Consider the following 21,640-nt stretch of genomic DNA (forward strand, 5'->3'; position numbering starts at 1 on the left):
TTTGCAACATTGTTTCAATATTCAAATTGGATCTCCAGCTGTCCCATAGTAATGAGCGTGTCAGGATGAGACAGACGGGCAGACAGCTTTTCTGGTTCATAGGCACATGATTACTGCATACAACAGCTGTAGGATCAGCAGAGGCATTCGGGGCAGTTAGAGGGACATAAATTAGGTTACTTACATTGTGTCTACCAACGCCCCTGGTATAATGACCATTTGCTGAAGCATGACAACTCAGTGAGACAATGGTATCGATTAGCTGAGCTGGGCTTGGGTCATTGATAAGTCATTGTCTCAACGCGGCCTTATAGTGCTGTGAAAGGATCCAGGAACCTGCGTCACAATGGTAGGGATTAGCTGAGCTGGGCTTGGGTCATTGATAAGTCATTGTTTCAACACAGCCTTATAGTGCTGTGAAAGGATCCAGGAACCCAAATGATTTTGGGTGGATCCCATCCTCCTTATAAAACGTGTTTTGTTTCCAAAAGGTATCAAAATTGTCAACAAAAGTTACACCCATTGAGCTGCAATAATCATGTAGCCAGTTGTGAAGAGAAAGAATCTTGCTAAAGCGTTCAATGCCACGATTCAGAGAGGGCACAGGGCCAGATATGATGTGTCTTTTGTTAGTGTCTAGCAGAGAGTCAAACAGCTCTTTAAAATCCAGTTTCAACTGTTCAGAGCTGCCCTTCATAATGTCATTAAAACCCCCGACGTTGACTTTGAAATGGTAAGCACTGCGGCCGCAGACACAGGCCCCCCCAAGCGACGAAGGTGCAGGAAGATCAGGCTCCAAGACGGCAAAACTTTGTGCTGTTTGTATCCGCTCCGGGCCTCTTGTTGGGAGTGTAGACTGCTTTGTGGGAGGCCGCTGTCTTCGGCTTCCACGGCTCGTGACTGTCACGACGTCCGCCGAAGTCGGCTCCTCTCCTTGTTCGGGCGGCGTTCGACGTCACCGGCTTTCTAGCCATCACCGCTCCATTTCTCATATGTCCATTTGTTTTATCTTGTTCCATACACACCTGGTTTTCATTCCATAATCACACTGCATGTATTTAGTCCTCTGTACCCCTCCATGTCTTTGTGTGTAATTGTTTATTGTTATGTGGGTTTTGTCAGGCGCCATACTTTTGTCAAGTTCCGTGTTTTTTGGCACGTTTATGTTGCTTTGAGCTGTCATTTTGGACCGGAATTAAAATGCGCCTGTTTACCACATTCTGATCTCCTGCACCTGACTTCGCCTCCCGTACACACCCCTGACAGCGACATGCAACCACCGTTGAATGTCTTGCTCTTCTTGCTGTGCTCCTTCGACACCGCGTTCAGATGGGGGAGCTCCAAGCAACACCGGCCAGTCGGATAATGACAAACGACAAGGCGGAGATGCATCCAACAAGCGCAAATGCCCTCCAGCCACCGGCGTAGAAAATGTAAGCATTCCACTCTGCGTTTTCACTAGTTTCTTACATAGGCTGGCGAGCTGCGTGATCAAGGAAGCCACCTCAAGCCCATAGTCTTCGGCAAGTAAACATTTTGCTGCATTGGAGTGATCCGGTTTGTCCCGAAACAAAGCGTAGTAGATACAGCTCCTACACTAAGGCCAGACCAACTCAATTTGAACTGTGCCCACCAAGGCCACACCTACCTGGGTTGAATGCCCACGAAGGCCACACCTACCTGGGTTGAATGCCCACGAAGGCCACACCTACCTGGGTTGAATGCCCACGAAGGCCACACCTACCTGGGTTGAATTCCCACCAAGGCCACACCTACCTGGGTTGAATGCCAACCAAGGTCATACCAAGCCAGGTTGACTGCCCACGAAGGCCAGAACTACCTGGGTTGAATGCCCACCAAGGCCACACCAACCTGGGATCAAATGCCCACCAAGGCCACACCAACCTGGGTTGAATGACACCAAGGCCACACCAATATGGGTTGAAATGCCCACCAAGGCCACACCAACATGGATTGAAATGCCCACCAAGGCCACACCAACCTGGGTTGAAATGCCCACCAAGGCCACACCAACCTGGGTTGAAATGCCTACCAAGGCCACACCAACATGGGTTGAAATGCCCACCAAGGCCACACCAACCTGGGTTGAAATGCCCACCAAGGCCACACCAACCTGGGTTGAAATGCCCACCAAGGCCACACCAACCTGGGTTAATTGAAACAATGCTTTAGTGCAGTACAGAAGAATCAGAAGACAGTGGTAACAAATAGATATTTATAGATTAGAGGGATAGAAGACGTCATGCTGACACACAGATGCAACAACAAATACTCCTACACACACACACGCACGCACGCACGCACACACACACACACGCACATACACCAAGCATTTTAAGACTCAGAGAGGATTTCTTTGTCTTTCTTTGTCTTTTTCCATATATCTCTCTTTTGCATGTGTGTGTGTGCATGCATGCGTGTTTACCTTGGCTGTACCATTCCTGACCCTCCGTCCTCTCCTGTCATTACCCTCTCTCTCATTATGGTGAAAAATATCATCCTGATTTATCATTATTTGAACAAAGTCAGGAAGAAGGACATAGGGATAGAGAGAGAGAGAGAGATAGATAGAGAGATAGATAGAGAGAAAGAGCGAGAGAGAGAGAGAGAGAGACATAGATAGACAGAGAGAGAGACCTAATTGTCTGTCTTTTCAAGGGCATCATGGGGCTGAACTATATTTTGTAAATTGAAATCAATATGTTTCATTTCTCCAGACACTCATTTTCCTAATTCAGTGAACATTCTTTTAATTACAAGATTCTCCGTATCGATTCACTTTGTCTCACCTTTCAAATCCCCCAAACACCATTAGGCTTTGTGTGTGTGTGTGTGTGTGTGTGTGTGTGTGTGTGTGTGTGTGTGTGTGTGTGTGTGTGTGTGTGTCTGCGCACCTGTGTGTGTGTGTGTGTGTGTGTGTGTGTGTGTGTGTGTGTGTGTGTGTGTGTGTGTGTGTGTGTGTGTGTGTGTGTGTGTGTGTGTGTGTGTTGGGCCTGCTTTAGGTTCTCCTGTCTCTCCCTTCTCTTCTGTGATTAATGAGGGCATCATGAAGACGTGCTGATTGTGTCAGGACACTTCTGAGGTGGTGGGGAGTTGGGTCTGCTCACTAGTCTGTTGTTTAGACATGCTGAGAATGTTTACACAGTCAGGTTAATACAAAAGTATGATTAAAATGTTTACATGCTTTACAAGAAGAACGATTTCCCTAATAATCCTGTTTACATGGACACATCTGAAATCAGGCTACCTGTTAGGACTTGCAGAAAAATCGCCAATCAAAATAAACATTCTACCACAGCGACCATGTCATTTTTGGGAAGCCTATTTGATTCTGAGTTGGGGCATATAAAGAGTGTTTACATGTCCTAATAATTAGAAAGATAAACTCAGAAAACCAGGTGTTTTAAAGGGCGTATGCTTACATCAATTATGACTTTATGCCGATTAAGATACACAGAGTAAGGTGTGTAAATCTCAACCCTCATCCCGTTAACTCTCCTAGCTGTAATCTATAACAACCCTCATCCCTTCAACTCTCCTAGCTGTAATCTATAACAACCCTCATCCCTTTAACTCTCCTAGCTGTAATCTATAACAACCCTCATCCCTTTAAGTCTCCTACCTGTAATCTATAACAACCCTCATCCCTTTAACTCTCCTAGCTGTAATCTATAACAACCCTCATCCCTTTAACTCTCCTAGCTGTAATCTATAACAACCCTCATCCCTTTAACTCTCCTAGCTGTAGTCTATAACAACCCTCATCCCTTTAACTCTCCTAGCTGTAATCTATAACAACCCTCATCCCTTTAACTCTCCTAGCTGTAATCTATAACAACCCTCATCCCTTCAACTCTCCTAGCTGTAATCTATAACAACCCTCATCCCTTTAACTCTCCTAGCTGTAATCTATAACAACCCTCATCCCTTCAACTCTCCTAGCTGTAATCTATAACAACCCTCATCCCTTTAACTCTCCTAGCTGTAATCTATAACAACCCTCATCCCTTTAACTCTCCTAGCTGTAATCTATAACAACCCTCATCCCTTTAACTCTCCTAGCTGTAATCTATAACAACCCTCATCCCTTTAACTCTCCTAGCTGTAATCTATAACAACCCTCATCCCTTTAAATCTCCTACCTGTAATCTATAACAAGCTTCATCACTTTAACTCTCCTACCTGTAATCTCCAACAACCCCATCACTTTAACTGTCCTACCTGTAATCTATAACAACCCTAATTACTTTATCTATCTATCTATCTATCTATCTATCTATCTATCTATCTATCTATCTATCTATCTATCTATCTATCTATCTATCTATCTATCTATCTATCTATCTATCTATCTATCTATCTATCTATCTATCTATCTATCTATCTATCTATCTATCTATCTATCTATCTATCTATCTATCTATCTATCTATCTATCTATCTATCTATCTATCTATCTATCTATCTATCTATCTATCTATCTATCTATCTATCTATCTATCTATCTATCTATCTATCCCACACACACATACACATACACACACACTTCTCTGTCATGCAGACTCTGCCTTTCTCCATCTGTTTTTCTCTCTCTTCTCTGTATGGAGTGTTGAAAGGTTCGACCACTTGGACTTCTCTTTATGGAGCGTTGAAAGGTTCGACCACTTGGAGTGTTGAAAGTTCTGACTACTTGCAGTGTTGAAAGGTTTGACCACTTGGAGTGTTGAAAGGTTCGACCACTTGGAGTGTTGAAAGGTTCGAACACTTGGACTTCACTTTATGGAGCATTGAAAGGCTCAACCAATTGGATAGTTCAAAGGTTTCGACCACTTGGAGGGTTGAAAGGCCCGACTACTTGGAGTGGTGAAAGGTTCGACCACTTGGAGTGTTGAAAGGTTTGACCACCTGGAGTGTTGAAAGGTTCTGACCACTTGGAGTGTTGAAAGGTTCGAACACTTGGACTTCACTTTATGGAGCATTGAAAGGTTTGACCAATTGGATAGTTCAAAGGTTTCGACCACTTGGAGTGTTGAAAGGTTCAACTACTTGGAGTGTTGAAAGGTACGACCACTTGGAGTGTTGAAAGGTTGGACCACTTGGACTTCTCTTTATGGAGCATTGAAAGGTTCGACCACTTGGAGTATTGAAAGGTTCGACCACTTGGACTTCTCTTCATGAAGCGTTGAAAGGTACGACCACTTGGAGTGTTGAAAGGTTCCGACCGCTTGGACTTCTCTTGATTGAGAGTTGAAAGGTTCAATCAGTTGGAGCGTTGAAAGGTTCGACCAATTGGAGTGTTGAAAGGTTCCGACCACTTGGACTTCTCTTTATGGAGCGTTAAAAGGTTTGAGCACTTGGAGTGTTGAAAGGTTCGACCACTTGGAGTGTTGAAAGGTCTGACCACTTGGACTTCTCTTTATGGAGCGTTAAAAAGTTTGACCACTTGGAGTGTTTAAGTGCTTGAGTGTGATATCCTTGAGAGCACAGAAACATTTTCTTCATTTCCAAGGTCACACAAAGCCTGTAGTGTATATTACCTGTCAGACTATGAGAACATTGACCCGTCATCATAGTCTGTTGTTGTTGTTGTGCCCATGCATAATACAATCAATAGGAAGATGTTTACCTTGTGACTCTCCTCAATGTACCTGATGTCTTTAGAACAGCCTGGTCCATTCTGGAGATATCACGCTCTAATCCTGTTAACTCACTGTCTGTGTCCAAAATGACTCCCTATTCCCTAGATAGTGCCCTACAAGCCCTGGTCAAAAGTAGTGCACTCTGTAGGGAATAGGGTGCCATAGGGCTCTGGTCAAAGTAGTGCACTATGTAGGGAATAGGGTGAGTGTTTGTTTTGTGTAGTTTTAGTATTTTAATATTTGACTTGAGTCGATGTCATCTGAATTTACAATTTGTCTTGCTGCAATTTTTACACAGAGCACTGAAGCATTTCTCTGTGAAATGATAATCTCTCTCTCGCTCTCTCTCTCTCTCTCTCTCTCACCCCTTCTCTCTCTACCGTACTCTCTTTCTGTCTCCAGTACCGGGCTTCCCCTACACAGCAGCCAGTGCAGCAGTGGCGGCTTACAGAGGGGCCCATCTAAGAGGTCGAGGGCGTACGGTCTACAACACATTCAGAGCAGCCGCACCCCCACCTCACATCCCCACTTACGGAGGGTGAGTTTCCCTCTCTTCTCTCTTTATCTATCTGTACCGTGCTCTCTCTTTCTGTCTTTATTTGTGTATACCTCACTCCTCTTGTTCCCTTTGTCTCTCTCTTTATCCTCCTCCTGTCTCTCTTTCTTTATCCTCCTCCTGTCTCTCTCTTTCTCTATCCTCCTCCTGTCTCTCTCTCTTTCTCTATCCTCCTCCTGTCTCTCTCACTCTCTTTCTCTCTCTCTCTCTCTCTATCCTCCTCCTGTCTCTCACTCTCTTTCTCTCTCTCTCTCTCTATCATCCTCCTGTCTCTCTCACTCTCTTTCTCTCTCTCTCTCTATCCTCCTCCCGTCTCTCTCTCTCTTTATCCTCCTCTCTCTCTCTTTCTCTCTCTCTCTCTCTCTCTCGCTCTATCCTCCTCCTGTCTCTCTATCCTCCTCCTGTCTCTCTCTCTCTCTTTATCCTCCTCCTTTCTCCTCTCTCTCTTCCTCTCTCTCTTTCTTTCTCTCTGTCTCTAATTCTCCTCTCTCCGTCTCTCTCTCTAACTGTCTCTCTCTGTGTCTGTATATGATGTGTAATGGGGTTTTCAGGATAGAGGATAGAAGCAGTGTATACTGATCTTGCCCCACCAGAGAAAGCCACCCCCATAGCATGTGATCGGGCATGCCCAAAGACTTGCACCTGACCTTGCACAGACTCATGTGAGATGACTGTCAGTCTGGGCTGGGGGGTTCTGGGGGTTGTAGTGCTTGGGTTGGAGTTGCCTCCAGACACTGATCTAAGGTCCGTTGTGTACCCTCCTATTGGTTAGGGTTTGGATTGGGGGAGGGGGATCTGATCCTAGATCTGTGCTTAAAGGGTAACTTCCACCCTGTGCTTATAGCTCTCTGCTGTCTTTGGATTTGGAGAGAGCCCCCCCCCCCCCACACCCTCTCCCTCTTCTCCGTGGTGCCCCCTTCACCCTCTCCCTCTTCCCCGTGCCCCCTACACCCTCTCCCTCTTCCCCATGCCCCCTACACCCTCTCCCTCTTCCCCGTGCCCCCTACACCCTCTCCCTCTTCCCCATGCCCCCTACACCCTCTCCCTCTTCCCCGTGCCCCCCCACACCCTCTCCCTCTTCCCTCGTGCCCCCACACCCTCTCCCTCTTCCCCGTGCCCCCCACACCCTCTCCCTCTTCCCCGTGCACCCCACACCCTCTCCCTCTTCCCTGTGCCCCTTACTCCCTCTTCCCCGTGCCCCCCATCCCCTAGAGGATGATAGCTCTAACAGGGGGAGGCTGTATGAGACGTCAAATATGATTCTGATTATAATTTTTCTGTCTTTTTTTTCTCTCTTCATAATTGCAAGCATCTGGTGTCTAAGGAGGCTGAAAGTTCATTTACTAAACTTAACAAATGAAACAACCCCCCCCAAAAAAAAACAGATGAACAACCCTTTGCCCCCCTATATGATTTTAGACACTCTAGCGGAGTCCTGACATAGAGATAGGTGACATAGATAGTATTTCCATTAACTCTGGTCCACTCCCTTAATTGCTCTCATGAAAGCCCTATCTGGAGTCATTCATGCAGAGCTGGGTGTAGCTCTATTACAAATGGCTGTCTGAGGGAGATGAGTGGACTGGAAATGAAATACTGGGACCAACCAGGGACAGACACAAATGCAACACACCCACACACACACACACACACACACACACACACACACACACACACACACACACACACACACACACACACACACACACACACACACACACACACACACACACCAGTCCCGGGGAGCAGTCTAATGACTCTGTCCGAAGCAGAATGCTCTTTCCATGTTGTGACATTTCAGTTGTTATTGATTATCAGAGATCGACCAAACAGTCTAAAGCACATCTAATTGCTGCTGAGACACAGACACATTAAACACACACACAACACACACACACATACACCACACACACACAACACACACATACAACACACACACACACACACACAAGCACACATAAAACACACACAACACACACAAGCACACATACGATACCCAGAAACTCTCAGTTTTATCTGGGTGAGAGCTTGTCTTAGTCACAGAGGACCAGAAGGCAGAGTGTCATAACAGAGATAGAGAGAGATAACAGATGGACCTGAGAAAAATACTAGATGCAAATGTCATAATCATCATCATCATAATCATGAGGTCCTGTGTGGCTCAGTCGGTAGAGCTTGGTGCTTGGAGCTTGGCGCTTGGCGCCTGGAGCTTGGCGCCCGGAGCTTGGCGCCTGGAGCCTGGAGCCTGGCGCCTGGAGCTTGGAGCTTGGCGCCTGGAGCTTGGAGCCTGGCGCCTGGAGCTTGCGCCTGGCGCTTGGCGTTTGGAGCTTGGAGTTTGGAGTTTGGAGCTTGGAGCTTGGAGCTTGGAGCTTGGAGTTTGGAGCTTGGCGTATGAGGTGCTTAGGATAAAAGTGTCTGTTAAATGGAACATATGATTATTTGTCATCAAGGAGTTGTTTCAACAGTCTGATCAGAATGTGGTAGGAAGATGAGGTATTCAGCAGTGACAGTAGTGACATCACCAACCTTTAGGACTGTTCATTAGTTCAACTAACTATTTTCTGATTCACGTTTTGACTAAGGCCCCCTTTGACTCCTTGTGTGGGGTCCGAGATGCACTTTCTGGACCTCCCCAGCCTCCTTACCACCTCAGAGAAAGAGAAAGACTGGATGGATCCCAAATCACCCCCTTCCCCTTGGCCCTCCATTTATGTGTTCACACTCACTTCCTCCTTTTGCACAAGTGTCCCAAAGGGAGGTAAAACTATAGAGGGTGTAGGGGCTAATTAGCCCCACCGGTAGTCACTTCTACAGAGCCTGCAATGCTGCCTGCTTCAGAGAGAAGTGAATCCCATAAGGCACCGTGTTATTTTTTAGTTTGCCCAATTTCACACAAAATAATAGAGGCTTGTCAAATTATATGACATTTGCATTTGTTTATGTCCGATGTCTTGACTTGACACATATAAAAGATGAAATACCTCTCAGATGAAATGTTTACTGTTATATTTTATTAAACGACAGGGGGTATTTGTTCATTTTAATTTCTTGCTTGTTTTATTATATTAAATGTGGATCATGAATTGCACCATTGAAGTCCGGAGTGATGGTGCTTTCAAGACAACTGGGAACTCGGAAATCTCCGACGTCTGACTTCAGTGTGTTCAAGACAACTGGGAACTCTGAAAAAAAGGTAAAATCGAGTGATTTTCAGATCGGAGCTCTAGAAAGATTCCTGAGTTTCCTACTTTGAATTCCGAGTTGGATGACCGTTGAAAAAAAAATCTCAGTCAGAGTTAGTTTTTTCAGAGTTCTCAGTTGTCTTGAACACACTGAAGTCAGACGTCGGAGATTTCCGAGTTCCCAGTTGTTTTGAATACGGCATGAGTACCGAAGTTGATAGGTTTATTGATCCCCTCTGAGTTTCGTCAGCAACACGTGACAACAGAGGACCCTCCAAGCGAGTTGGTAGGGGCAAGGCGGTGGTTTGGGATTCATAAAGAGAGACAGAGTAGTGGAGGAGAGTGCCAGCAGAACTCCCCTGTTTGGCTCCACCCATCTCATGTCTGGTGGTTTTTGATTGGACAAACTAACCTCTGCACAGACAGACAGGGTTGGTGTCTAGATGGTGCCTGCATGTCAACTTGCACTAATATGGATGTTTGTTTTGTTTGTGTTTGTTTGTGTTTGCATCCTTTGCAGTGTTGTTTACCAGGATGGATTTTATGGTGCAGATATTTATGTAAGTATTATTACCACTGAATGACGTTGAGGTCCGTAACAGAGATAGCTATGTTTCTACTTACCACTAAGGACATATGACATTTACATGTGCCTGTATTCATGATGCTTGGTTGAATGCTGAGCCATGTATTTAGAGAGTTGCAGAGCCATGTATTTAGAGAGTTGCAGAGCCAGGTATTTAGAGAGTTGCAGAGCCAGGTATATAGAGAGTTGCAGAGCCAGGTATTTAGAGAGTTGCAGAGCCAGGTATTTAGAGAGTTGCAGAGCCAGGTATTTAGAGAGTTGCAGAGCCAGGTATTTAGAGAGTTGCAGAGCCAGGTATTTAGAGAGTTGCTGAGTCAGGTATTTAGAGGGTTGCTGAGCCAGGTATTTAGAGAGTTGCAGAGCCAGGTATTTAGAGAGTTGCAGAGCCAGGTATTTAGAGGGTTGCAGAGCCAGGTATTTAGAGAGTTGCAGAGCCAGGTATTTAGAGGGTTGCTGAGTCAGGTATTTAGAGAGTTGCAGAGCCAGGTATTTAGAGAGTTGCAGAGCCAGGTATTTAGAGAGTTGCAGAGCCAGGTATTTAGAGAGTTGCAGAGCCATGTATTTAGAGAGTTGCAGAGCCAGGTATTTAGAGTTGCAGAGCCAGGTATTTAGAGAGTTGCAGAGCCAGGTATTTAGAGAGTTGCAGAGCCAGGTATTTAGAGTTGCAGAACCAGGTATTTAGAGAGTTGCAGAGCCAGGTATTTAGAGAGTTGCAGAGCCATGTATTTAGAGAGTTGCAGAGCCAGGTATTTAGAGTTGCAGAGCCAGGTATTTAGAGAGTTGCAGAGCCAGGTATTTAGAGAGTTGTCGAGCCAGGTATTTAGAGAGTTGCCGAGCCATGTATTTAGAAAGTTGCCGAGCCATGTATTTAAAGAGTTGCAGAGTCAGGTATTTAGAGAGTTGCAGAGCCAGGTATTTAGAGAGTTGCCGAGCCAGGTATTTAGAGAGTTGCCGAGCCATGTATTTAGAAAGTTGCCGAGCCATGTATTTAGAGAGTTGCAGAGTCAGGTATTTAGAGAGTTGCAGAGCCAGGTATTTAGAGAGTTGCAGAGCCATGTATTTAGAGAGTTGCAGAGCCAGGTATTTAGAGAGTTGCAGAGCCAGGTATTTAGAGAGTTGACGAGCCAGGTATTTAGAGAGTTGACGAGCCAGGTATTTAGAGAGTTGCAGAGCCAGGTATTTAGAGAGTTGACGAGCCAGGTATTTAGAGAGTTGCTGAGTCAGGTATTTAGAGAGTTGCAGAGCCAGGTATTTAGAGAGTTGCAGAGCCAGGTATTTAGAGAGTTGCAGAGCCAGGTATTTAGAGAGTTGCAGAGCCAGGTATTTAGAGAGTTGCAGAGCCAGGTATTTAGAGAGTTGCAGAGCCAGGTATTTAGAGAGTTGCAGAGCCAGGTATTTAGAGGGTTGCAGAGCCAGGTATTTAGAGAGTTGCAGAGCCAGGTATTTAGAGAGTTGCAGAGCCAGGTATTTAGAGGGTTGCTGAGTCAGGTATTTAGAGAGTTGCAGAGCCAGGTATTTAGAGAGTTGCAGAGCCAGGGATATGGAGAGTTGCAGAGCCAGGTATTTAGAGGGTTGCTGAGTCAGGTATTTAGAGAGTTGCAGAGCCAGGTATTTAGAGGGTTGCTGAGCCAGGTATTTAGAGAGTTGCAGAGCCAGGTATTTAGAGGGTTGCTGAGCCAGGTATTTAGAGGGTTGCTGAGTCAGGTATTTAGAGAGTTGCAGAGCCAGGTATTTAGAGAGTTGCAGAGCCAGGGATATGGAGAGTTGCAGAGCCAGGTATTTAGAGAGTTGCAGAGCCAGGGATATGGAGAGTTGCAGAGCCAGGTATTTAGAGAGTTGCAGAGCCAGGTATTTAGAGAGCTGGGACATTGAGGTTACTGCATTATGATGCGTTTACATGACACTTAAATGAACAATCTATCGCTCCCCAGCAACACTACATGGGGGATATTTAAACTGTGCTATGTAACTGAATGTCTAAATGGAACAATATTCAACAATCCAGAAGTTGGCCCAACTCTCTAAAATGTCATATATGGTTCGGTTTGGTTGAATGTCGCCCTACAGCAGCTCAATGTAATGTAAACACAACCAGCCATACCAATGTTTATATCCCTACAGCAGCTCAATGTAACATAAACACAACCAGCCATACCAATGTTTATAGCCCTACATAAACTGGATTTGTTTTTTACATGTAAACACAACCAACCACATGAGGTTGGTGGCACCTTAATTGGGGAGCATGGTTCGTGGTAACGACTGGAGAGGAATCAGTGGAATGGTATCAAATACATCAAACACTTGGTTTCCAGGTGTTAGATGCCATTCCATTTGCTCCGTTCCTGACATTATTATGAGCCGTCCAGCCCTCAGCAGCCTCCACTGAAACCAACCTATACAAATCCAGAAATGTTTAAATAGCTTATTTCTTAAGAGGCTAGTTGAAGAGAGGCTAACTCTGTTAGACGTTGCATGTGTGGTGTTTATGGTTGTTGTCATGGGGATCTGGTGAAAGGTCAGGCACTACATAGGGGGCCATTTGGGAGGCAACACATTGTGCAACAAGCTCTCACAGTCTCACCTCAGAATTAGATGTTCATCCATGTTCCTCAAATTTTGAAGTCGTTCAAAGTGTTTAGGGTTAAGTTTAGGCATTAACTCTGAATGGTTAAGGTTTGGGATAGGCTTAAAACAAAAATCTCAAAAACAACTTTCTATCTCTGGATTCAAGCATGCAACCTTCAGAGGCAGATGCTAAGAAACATGTAACCTTCAGAGGCAGATGCTAACAAACATGCAACCTTCAGCACCCGAGGCAGATGCTAACAAACATGCAACCTTCAGCACCAGAGGCAGATGCTAACAAACATGCAACATTCAGCACCAGAGGCAGATGCTAACAAACATGCAACATTCAGCACCAGAGGCAGATGCTAACAAACATGTAACCTTCAGAGGTAGATGCTAACAAACATGTAACCTTCACCACCAGAGGTAGATGCTAACAAACATGTAACCTTCAGCACCCAAGGCAGATGCTAACGCCCATCCCTGTCCACAAGACCCTAGCACAGCCAAAATCTACTTGAAGGTAACTCACTGTTGCCCCAAGTGACCGGTTTCCACGTCATCTCTCGACATCCTCAGACATGGATGAACGTTGAATAATGACTTGTATCACGGGTGACCAGTCTGCATGGTGAGCCTGATCAGAGAGAGGAAGTGCGGATGGTTTTCTAAAGACCAAGTCAGGGATTCAGTGAGAATAATCCAAGATGTTACAGTATTACAGTATGTGTGTGTTCATACTGAGGAGTATTACAGTATGTGTGTGTTCATACTGAGGAGTATTACAGTATGTGTGTGTTTATACTAAGGAGTATTACAGTATGTGTGTGTTCATATTAAGGACATTTTGCTCAATCTCCCATCTACCTGTATCCTTCCTCTTCCTACCCCCTCTAGACACACACACACACACACACGTGTGCTCGCAACAGCAAGAAAATACCCCTGGAGAGAAACACCTGTTATAAAACAGATTACACAATTTATGAGCATGGAAAGATAGAACTGAACAGTGAGTCAGGATCTCCCCCTCTCTCTCTCTTCCCCCTCTCTCTCTCTCTCTCTCTCTCTCTTTCTCTCGCCCCCTCTCTCTCTCTCGCCCCCTTCTCTCTCTCTCTCTCTGCTGTGCCTGCCACACACACATACACACATACACACACGGTTGACGGACCACAAGAGTGAACGGTGACCAACTCAGGAGATAGCTGTCTCCATCTTCCTGTCATCTCTGTCCATCCCTCTCTAAGGATCTGTTGCCAATGGCATCCTATTCCCTTTATAGTTCATTACTTTAGACCAGGGGCCCATAGGGAATAGGATGCCATTTGGAACACAGACACAGTACCTCCCTAGACCATGCCAGTATAAGTTATTTTGGAGAACCGCTGTAGAGTAGAATGGTGATAAAATAATACAGTATTACATCTGTCAGTAAAATGGTAATAATATAGTACAATATTACGTCAGTCAGAAGAATTGTAATAATATAGCATAACTTCAGTTGAAGGGTAATAATGTAGTACAGTATTACATCAGTAGAATGGTAATAATATAGTATAGTATTACATCAGTATAATGGTAATAATATAGTACAGTATTACATCAGTAGAATGGTAATAATATTGTACAGTATTACATCAGTCAGCAGAATGGTAATAATATAGTACAATATTACATCAGTCAGTAGAATGTTAATAATGTAGTACAGTATTATATCAGTATAATGGTAATAATATAGTACAGTATTATATCAGTATAATGGTAATAATATAGTACACTATTACATCAGTATAATGGTAAGAATATATTATAGTATTACATCAGTATAATGGTAATAATATAGTACAATATTACATCAGTATAATGGTAATAATATAGTACAGTATTACATAAGTATAACAGTAATAATATAGTACAGTATTATATCAGTTGAATGGTAACAATGTAGTACAGTATTACATCAATATAATGGTAATAATATAGTACATTATTACATCAGTCAGCAGAATGGCATTGTGGGTAGATGAGCAGAGAACAGTAGGGACACTATATTTAACAGGAACCATTAACAAGGGACACTATATTTAACAGGAACCAGAAACAGGGGACACTATATTTTACAGGAACCAGAAACAGGGGACACTCTATTCAACAGGAACCAGAAACAGGGGACACTCTATTTTACAGGAACCAGAAACAGGGGACACTATATTTAACAGGAACCAGAAACAGGGGACACTCTATTTAACAGGAACCAGAAACAGGGGACACTATATTTAACAGGAACCAGAAACAGGGGACACTATATTTAACAGGAACCAGAAACAGGGGACACTATATTCAACAGGAACCAGAAACAGGGGACACTCTATTTAACAGGAACCAGAAACAGGGGACACTATATTTAACAGGAACCAGAAACAGGAGACACTATATTTAACAGGAACCAGAAACAGGGGACACTCTATTCAACAGGAACCAGAAACAGGGGACACTCTATTTTACAGGAACCAGAAACAGGGGACACTATATTTAACAGGAACCAGAAACAGGGGACACTCTATTTAACAGGAACCAGAAACAGGGGACACTATATTTAACAGGAACCAGAAACAGGGGACACTATATTTAACAGGAACCAGAAACAGGAGACACTATATTTAACAGGAACCAGAAACAGGGGACACTATATTTAACAGGAACCAGAAACAGGGGACACTATATTTAACAGGAACCAGAAACAGGGGACACTATATTTAACAGGAACCAGAAACAGGGGACACTATATTTAACAGGAACCAGAAACAGGAGACACTATATTTAACAGGAACCAGAAACAGGAGACACTATATTTAACAGGAACCAGAAACAGGGGACACTCTATTTAACAGGAACCAGAAACAGGGGACGCTCTATTTAACAGGAACCAGAAACAGGGGACGCTATATTTAACAGGAACCAGAAACAGGGGACACTATATTTAACAGGAACCAGAAACAGGGGACACTCTATTTAACAGGAACCAGAAACAGGAGACGCTCTATTTAACAGGAACCAGAAACAGGAGACACTATATTTAACAGGAACCAGAAACAGGGGACACTATATTTAACAGGAACCAGAAACAGGAGACACTATATTTAACAGGAACCAGAAACAGGGGACACTATATTTAACAGGAACCAGAAACAGGAGACACTATATTTAACAGGAACCAGAAACAGGGGACGCTATGTTTTTTACAGGGAACAGAATCACACCATCTCCTGGGGGCTTGCTGCTCTGCTCTGTGTGGTGAAATGCATGCTGGTCGTGTTTCTGGCCATGGCGTGGTTGGCGTGACTTTGTGGTTGGTTGAACATGGAGTCTTGCTGTGCTCACAGACTGATCATCACTGCATCACCGCACACCAGCCTGTCGCATGGAGTGTGTGTGTGTGTGTGTGTGTGTGTGTGTGTGTGTGTGTGTGTGTGTGTGTGTGTGTGTGTGTGTGTGTCGTGTTTGCCTAATTGAACAGCTGATGGCAGCATTACATAAATTAAAATCTGTGTTCTTTATAGAACATATGGGAATCTGTTGCAAGGCAGTTATGTCAAATTAGTCTTTGAAAATAAATATTACATTTTAATGAAAAATGTATCTACTTCCACTTATTATGAAATCAATACATTATTGATCGTGTGGCATAATTCATTCAGCACACAGAAATATTTTACATCCAAAGCATTACATATGTACTGAGTCCTTCGTCAGCCTTGCTATTGATCAGACTGTGTGATGGTGTATTCTGTCAATATATGTGTAGATCCATGAACCAGCAGAACATCAATGGTACTGACAGGAATCAATCACATTTATTAACCATCTCTCTGTATCTCTGTGTGTGTGTGTGTACGTGTGTGTGTGCGTACGTGTGTGCTTGTGTGTGTATGTCCGTGTGTGTTTCCAGGGGGGCTATGCTGCCTACAGGTATGCACAGCCTGCTGCCGCCACAGCTGCTGCATACGGTGACAGGTAAGATGGACCTCTTTTTTTATCTCTCGCTCTCTGTCCCTCTCTCTCGAGCTCTCTCTCTCTCTCTACTTCTCTCTCTCTCTGTCCCTCTTTCTCTCTCTCTCGCTCTACCTCTCTCTCTGTCCCTCTCTCTCGTGCTCTCTCTCTCTCTCTACTTCTCTCTCTCTCTATCCCTCTCTCTCGTGCTCTCTCTCTCTCTCTACTTCTCTCTCTCTCTGTCCCTCTTTCTCTCTCTCTCGCTCTACCTCTCTCTCTGTCCCTCTCTCTCGTGCTCTCTCTCTCTCTCTACTTCTCTCTCTCTCTGTCCCTCTTTCTCTCTCTCTCGCTCTACCTCTCTCTCTCTGTCCCTCTCTCTCGTGCTCTCTCTCTCTCTACTTCTCTCTCACTACTTCTCTCTCTCTCTCTGTCCCTCTTTCTCTCTCTCTCTCGCTCTACCTCTCTCTCTCTGTCTCTCTACCTCTCTCTCTCTGTCCCTCTTTCAATTCAATTCAATTCGCTTTATTGGCATGACGTAACAATGTACATATTGCCAAACGCTTATTTTGGATATTTACAATATAAAAATAAATAAAAATGAGAATCAAAACTGTCAACGGGACAACAGTAACAACAATAACCAAGGGTCAAAATAACCATACATTCAACAATAACAATAAGCATACAGTAGAGGACATGTGCAGGTTGATTGGTCTGTCAGACACTGTCCCTCAACTTATGGCAGGCAGCAATGTAGTGCGCTGCCAACACACAGCTCTCTGCGTCCTCCCCCAACAGGACGGGTAGCCTACTCTCATCAGAGAGGTCTTTGAAACCTTTAATAAGGGTTTCACATTTGGGGAGATTACACTCTCTAATTGTTTTATATTTTTGACATTTTGTCAGGAAATGCAGCTCCGTCTCAGGTTCTGCTGTTGTGCAGTATAGTTGCACAGCCTTTCCTCTACAGGGAGCCAGGTTTTCCTGTGTCTACCCTTCTCAATGGCAAGGCTGTGCTCACTGAGCCTGTACTTTGTCAAGGTTTTTCTAAGGTTTTGATCAGTAACCATGGTCAAATATTTAGCCACGGTGTACTGTCGATTTAGGGCCAGATAGCACTGCATTTTGCTTTGTGTTTGTGCTTGTGTTTCCCAATAAGCAATGTAGTTTTGTTTTGACTGTGTTGTAATTAGTTTTATTCTGATTGATTGGATGTTCTGGTCCTGAGGCTTCAGTGTGTTAGTAGAACAGGTTTGTGAACTCAGCCCCAGGACCAGCTGGATGAGGGGACTCTTTTCTTTGCTCAGCTCTTGGCATTGCAGGGCTTGGTAATGATATGAGAGGGAGTCACTGTATTTTAGATGTTTCCAAAACTTAATTGTTCTTTTTTGAGTTTTTATTATTAGTGGATATTGGCCTAATTCTGCCCTGCATGCATTGTTTGTAGTTTTCCTCTGGACATGTAGGAGAATCTTACAGAACTCTGCATGCAGGGTTTCAATGGGGTGTTTGTCCCATTTGATGAAATCTTGTTTTGCAAGTGGACCCCACACCTCGCTGCCATAAAGTGCAATTGGTTCAATGACATATTCAATTCATTTTAGCCAAATTTTAATAGGTATTTCAATTTGAATTTGCTTTTTAATGGCGTAGAATGCCCTGCGTGCTTTCTCTCTCAGTTCATTCACTCTCTTTCTCTCCCTCTCTGTCCTCTCTCTCTCTCTCTCTCTCTCTCGCTCTACTTCTCTCACTCACTCTCCCTCTCTCTCTGTAAATACTACAGTAATGTCTGCAAAAACACTACAGTCCGCATAAACAGTCAGCACTTTTTTTTTTTAACTTTAGTAGGTACTACAGTATTTAATTTGTGTATACCCTGCCCATTTCTCACCCCCCATATAGCAATTAGTGCCACCCATAAGTGAGAAACCTGCGTGCCAAGTATAGACCATATATTGTGTTCGTCTACAGGTTATAGAAAGGATCCATTCAGACCCCAGTACTACCTACCTACCGACCTACCGACCTACCTACCTACCTACCTACCTACCTACCTACCTACCTACCTACCTACCTACAGGTTATGGAAAATGAGCTCTTTTAGTATTTCTCTTCTCTTCGATGTCAAAGATAATAAAACAAACACACTTTAGTAAACACTACAGTTATACTGCAAATACACTACAGTAAATACTACAGTTATACTGCAAAGACACTACAGTAAACACTACAGTTATACTGCAATCCGCAAAACACTACATTCATTAATATAGTATATACTACTGTTTAATATAGTATTTTAATATAGTATTTATATGATAGTTAACTGTAAATACTACAGTGAATACTACAGTATACTACAGTAAATACTACAGTGAATAATACAGTATTCTACAGTAAATACTACATTTTCACTGTTGCGTTCTTGCTGACTTTAGTCTGCAAAAACACTATAGTGGATACTATAGTAAAGTCCGCAAAAAACACTACAGTGTATTTATACCATAGTATACTATAGTATTTTTCATGTGGGTTTCTCTCTCGCTCTCTGCCTCTCTCTGTTGCTCTCTACCTCTTTCCCTCTCTGTCTCTTTGTCTTTCTCTCCCTCTCTCAGTCTCTCTCGCTCTATACCTCTCACTCTCTCGCTCTCTCCCTTGCGCTCTACCTCTCTCTCACCCTCTCTCATTCTCAGTCGCTCTCTCCCTCTCTCTCGTAGTTTATTAGTATAATTCCTTGGTCCAATCAGGACAGTTGGGACCACAGGTACCCCAGAATCCTCTACAATAATTGTCTGATTAAATCAAATGAGCTGGAAGACAGAGTTTAGCAGTTGAATCAAAGTGAGGGAGTGGGCAGGAGGGGTGAAATTAGGGGGACGGACCAGACAGGGCTGAAGGATGACATGCAGGGTTGGCAGTTGGAAAGTTAGCCCCAAAGTGTTGCTCTACAGTAGACTCAGCCTGTTAACTTCACAGCCTGTAAGGGATGGTTCATTTAACATGGAACAGTAGATTGTACTGTGGTGTTACATGTATAGTAGATATTTAACATGGAACAGTACACAGTACTGTGGTGTTAGATGTATAGTAGATATTTAACATGGAACAGTAGATTGTACTGTGGTGTTAGATGTATAGTAGATATTTAACATGGAACAGTACACAGTACTGTGGTGTTAGATGTATAGTAGATATTTAACATGGAACAGAAGACATTACTGTGGTGTTAGATGTATATAAGATATTTAACATGGAACAGTAGATAGTACTGTGGTGTTAGATAGAGATATTTAACATGGAACAGTACACAGTACTGTGGTGTTATATGTATAGTAGATATTTAACATGGAACAGTAGACAGTACTGTGGTGTTAGATGTATAGTAGATATTTAACATGGAACAGTAGACAGTACTGTGGTGTTAACATGGAACAGTAGATAGTACTGTGGTGTTATATGTATAGTAGATATTTAACATGGAACAGTAGACAGTACTGTGGTGTTATATGAATAGTAGCTATTTAACATGGAACAGTAGACAGTACTGTGGTGTTAACATGGAACAGTAGACAGTACTGTGGTGTTAGATGTATAGTAGATATTTAACATGGAACAGTAGACAGTACTGTGGTGTTAACATGTAACAGTAGACAGTACTGAGGTGTTAGATGTATAGTAGATATTTAACATGGAACAGTAGACAGTACTGTGGTGTTAGATGTATAGTAGATATTTAACATGGAACAGTAGATAGTACTGTGGTGTTAGATGTAGATATATAACATAGAGCAGTAGATAGTGCTGTGGTGATAGATGTATAGTAGATATTTAAATTGATTTAGAATAACCTTTGGTTTGAAATGGCAGTGTACTGCCATGAAAAACAACAGTGAGATATAACAAATACATATAAATACATAGTGTTGTTTTATACCAGGCGTGTTGAGGTTGTGTTGCAATACATAGTGTTGTTTTATACCAGGTGTGTTGAGGTTGTGTTGAAATACAAAGTGTTGTTTTATACCAGACATGTTGAGGTTGTGTTGCAACACACAGTGTTGTTTTATACCAGGTATGTTGAGGTTGTGTTGAAATACATAGTGTTGTTGTGTTGCAATACAAAGTGTTGATTTATACCAGGCGTGTTGAGGTTGTGTTGCAATACATAGTGTTGTTTTATACCAGGCATGTTGAGGTTGTGTTGAAATACATAGTGTTGTTTTATACCAGGCATGTTGAGGTTGTGTTGCATGGTGGTATTGGTCATGCACTCCTCGTGTATATCAGTCATTGTGGCAATTCTGTCATATTGTATTGGAGAGTGTGTTCTAAATTCTAAGTGAGTTCTAAGTGTGTTCTGTAGAGGGTGTTCTATGTTCTAAGAGGGGTCTAAGTGTGTTCTCTAGAGGGTGTTCTAAGTTCTAAGTGGGTTCTCTAGAGGGCATTCTAAGTGGGTCCTATGTGTGTTCTCTAGAGGTTTTTCTAATTGGGTTCTAAGTGTGTTTTCTAGAGTTTGTTCTAACCAGCTACCTGCCGTGATAGAGATGGGCTGAGTAAATCTGCATGCTATTAGTCTCTGCTGCATTATTAAAGGTGCACCGTGCACAAATCGCTGCGTCATTTCCTGGTTGCTAAAATTCTAATAGTTCTGTCACGTTGGTATAAGGATCGGGAGACAGGCGCAGGAATGCGTAATAAGGTTTTATATTATACCCATATTACAGCGTGCCACGTAAAGGCACGGGGACGAAGACCAAACACACACATACACAAAACACAGGGTTGAACCCCAAACAAAAGAACGAGGAGTACCTCGAATAAATACACAGGATGAGACCCGTAACATACACACACAATGATACAACACGGGACGAGACTGTAACATACACACACAATGATACAACACGGGGCGAGACCCGTAACATACACACACAATGATTCAACACGGGGCGAGACCCGTAACATACACACACAATGATACAACACGGGGCGAGACCAGTAATCATCTGTGCGCAATACAAGTGGCATGAAAGCCAAAATAACACAGCACAGGTGCTCACACGACCAACGGACATTGTAACAATAATGGACTAGAC

The 21,640-nt window shown here is 43.4% G+C and overlaps 1 protein-coding gene across 7 annotated transcripts in view; it reads left to right on the forward strand.

Annotated features, from left to right (window-relative positions):
- The window catches only part of rbfox1 (RNA binding fox-1 homolog 1), a 396,445-nt gene that overhangs the window by 359,535 nt on the left and 15,270 nt on the right, over positions 1-21,640 (forward strand). For 5 of the 7 annotated variants that reach the window (XM_045715920.1, XM_045715917.1, XM_045715916.1 and 2 more), the window contains 3 exons: positions 6,062-6,197; positions 9,918-9,957; positions 16,504-16,568. In XM_045715920.1, coding sequence (XP_045571876.1) covers positions 6,062-6,197; positions 9,918-9,957; positions 16,504-16,568 — 241 coding nt within the window. The remainder of the gene's footprint in view (positions 1-6,061; positions 6,198-9,917; positions 9,958-16,503; positions 16,569-21,640) is intronic. The other 2 variants (XM_045715918.1, XM_045715921.1) reach the window with 1 other exon arrangement.

The sequence above is a fragment of the Salmo salar genome, chromosome ssa03, assembly GCF_905237065.1.
Source record: "Salmo salar chromosome ssa03, Ssal_v3.1, whole genome shotgun sequence".
Lineage (NCBI taxonomy): Eukaryota > Metazoa > Chordata > Actinopteri > Salmoniformes > Salmonidae > Salmo > Salmo salar.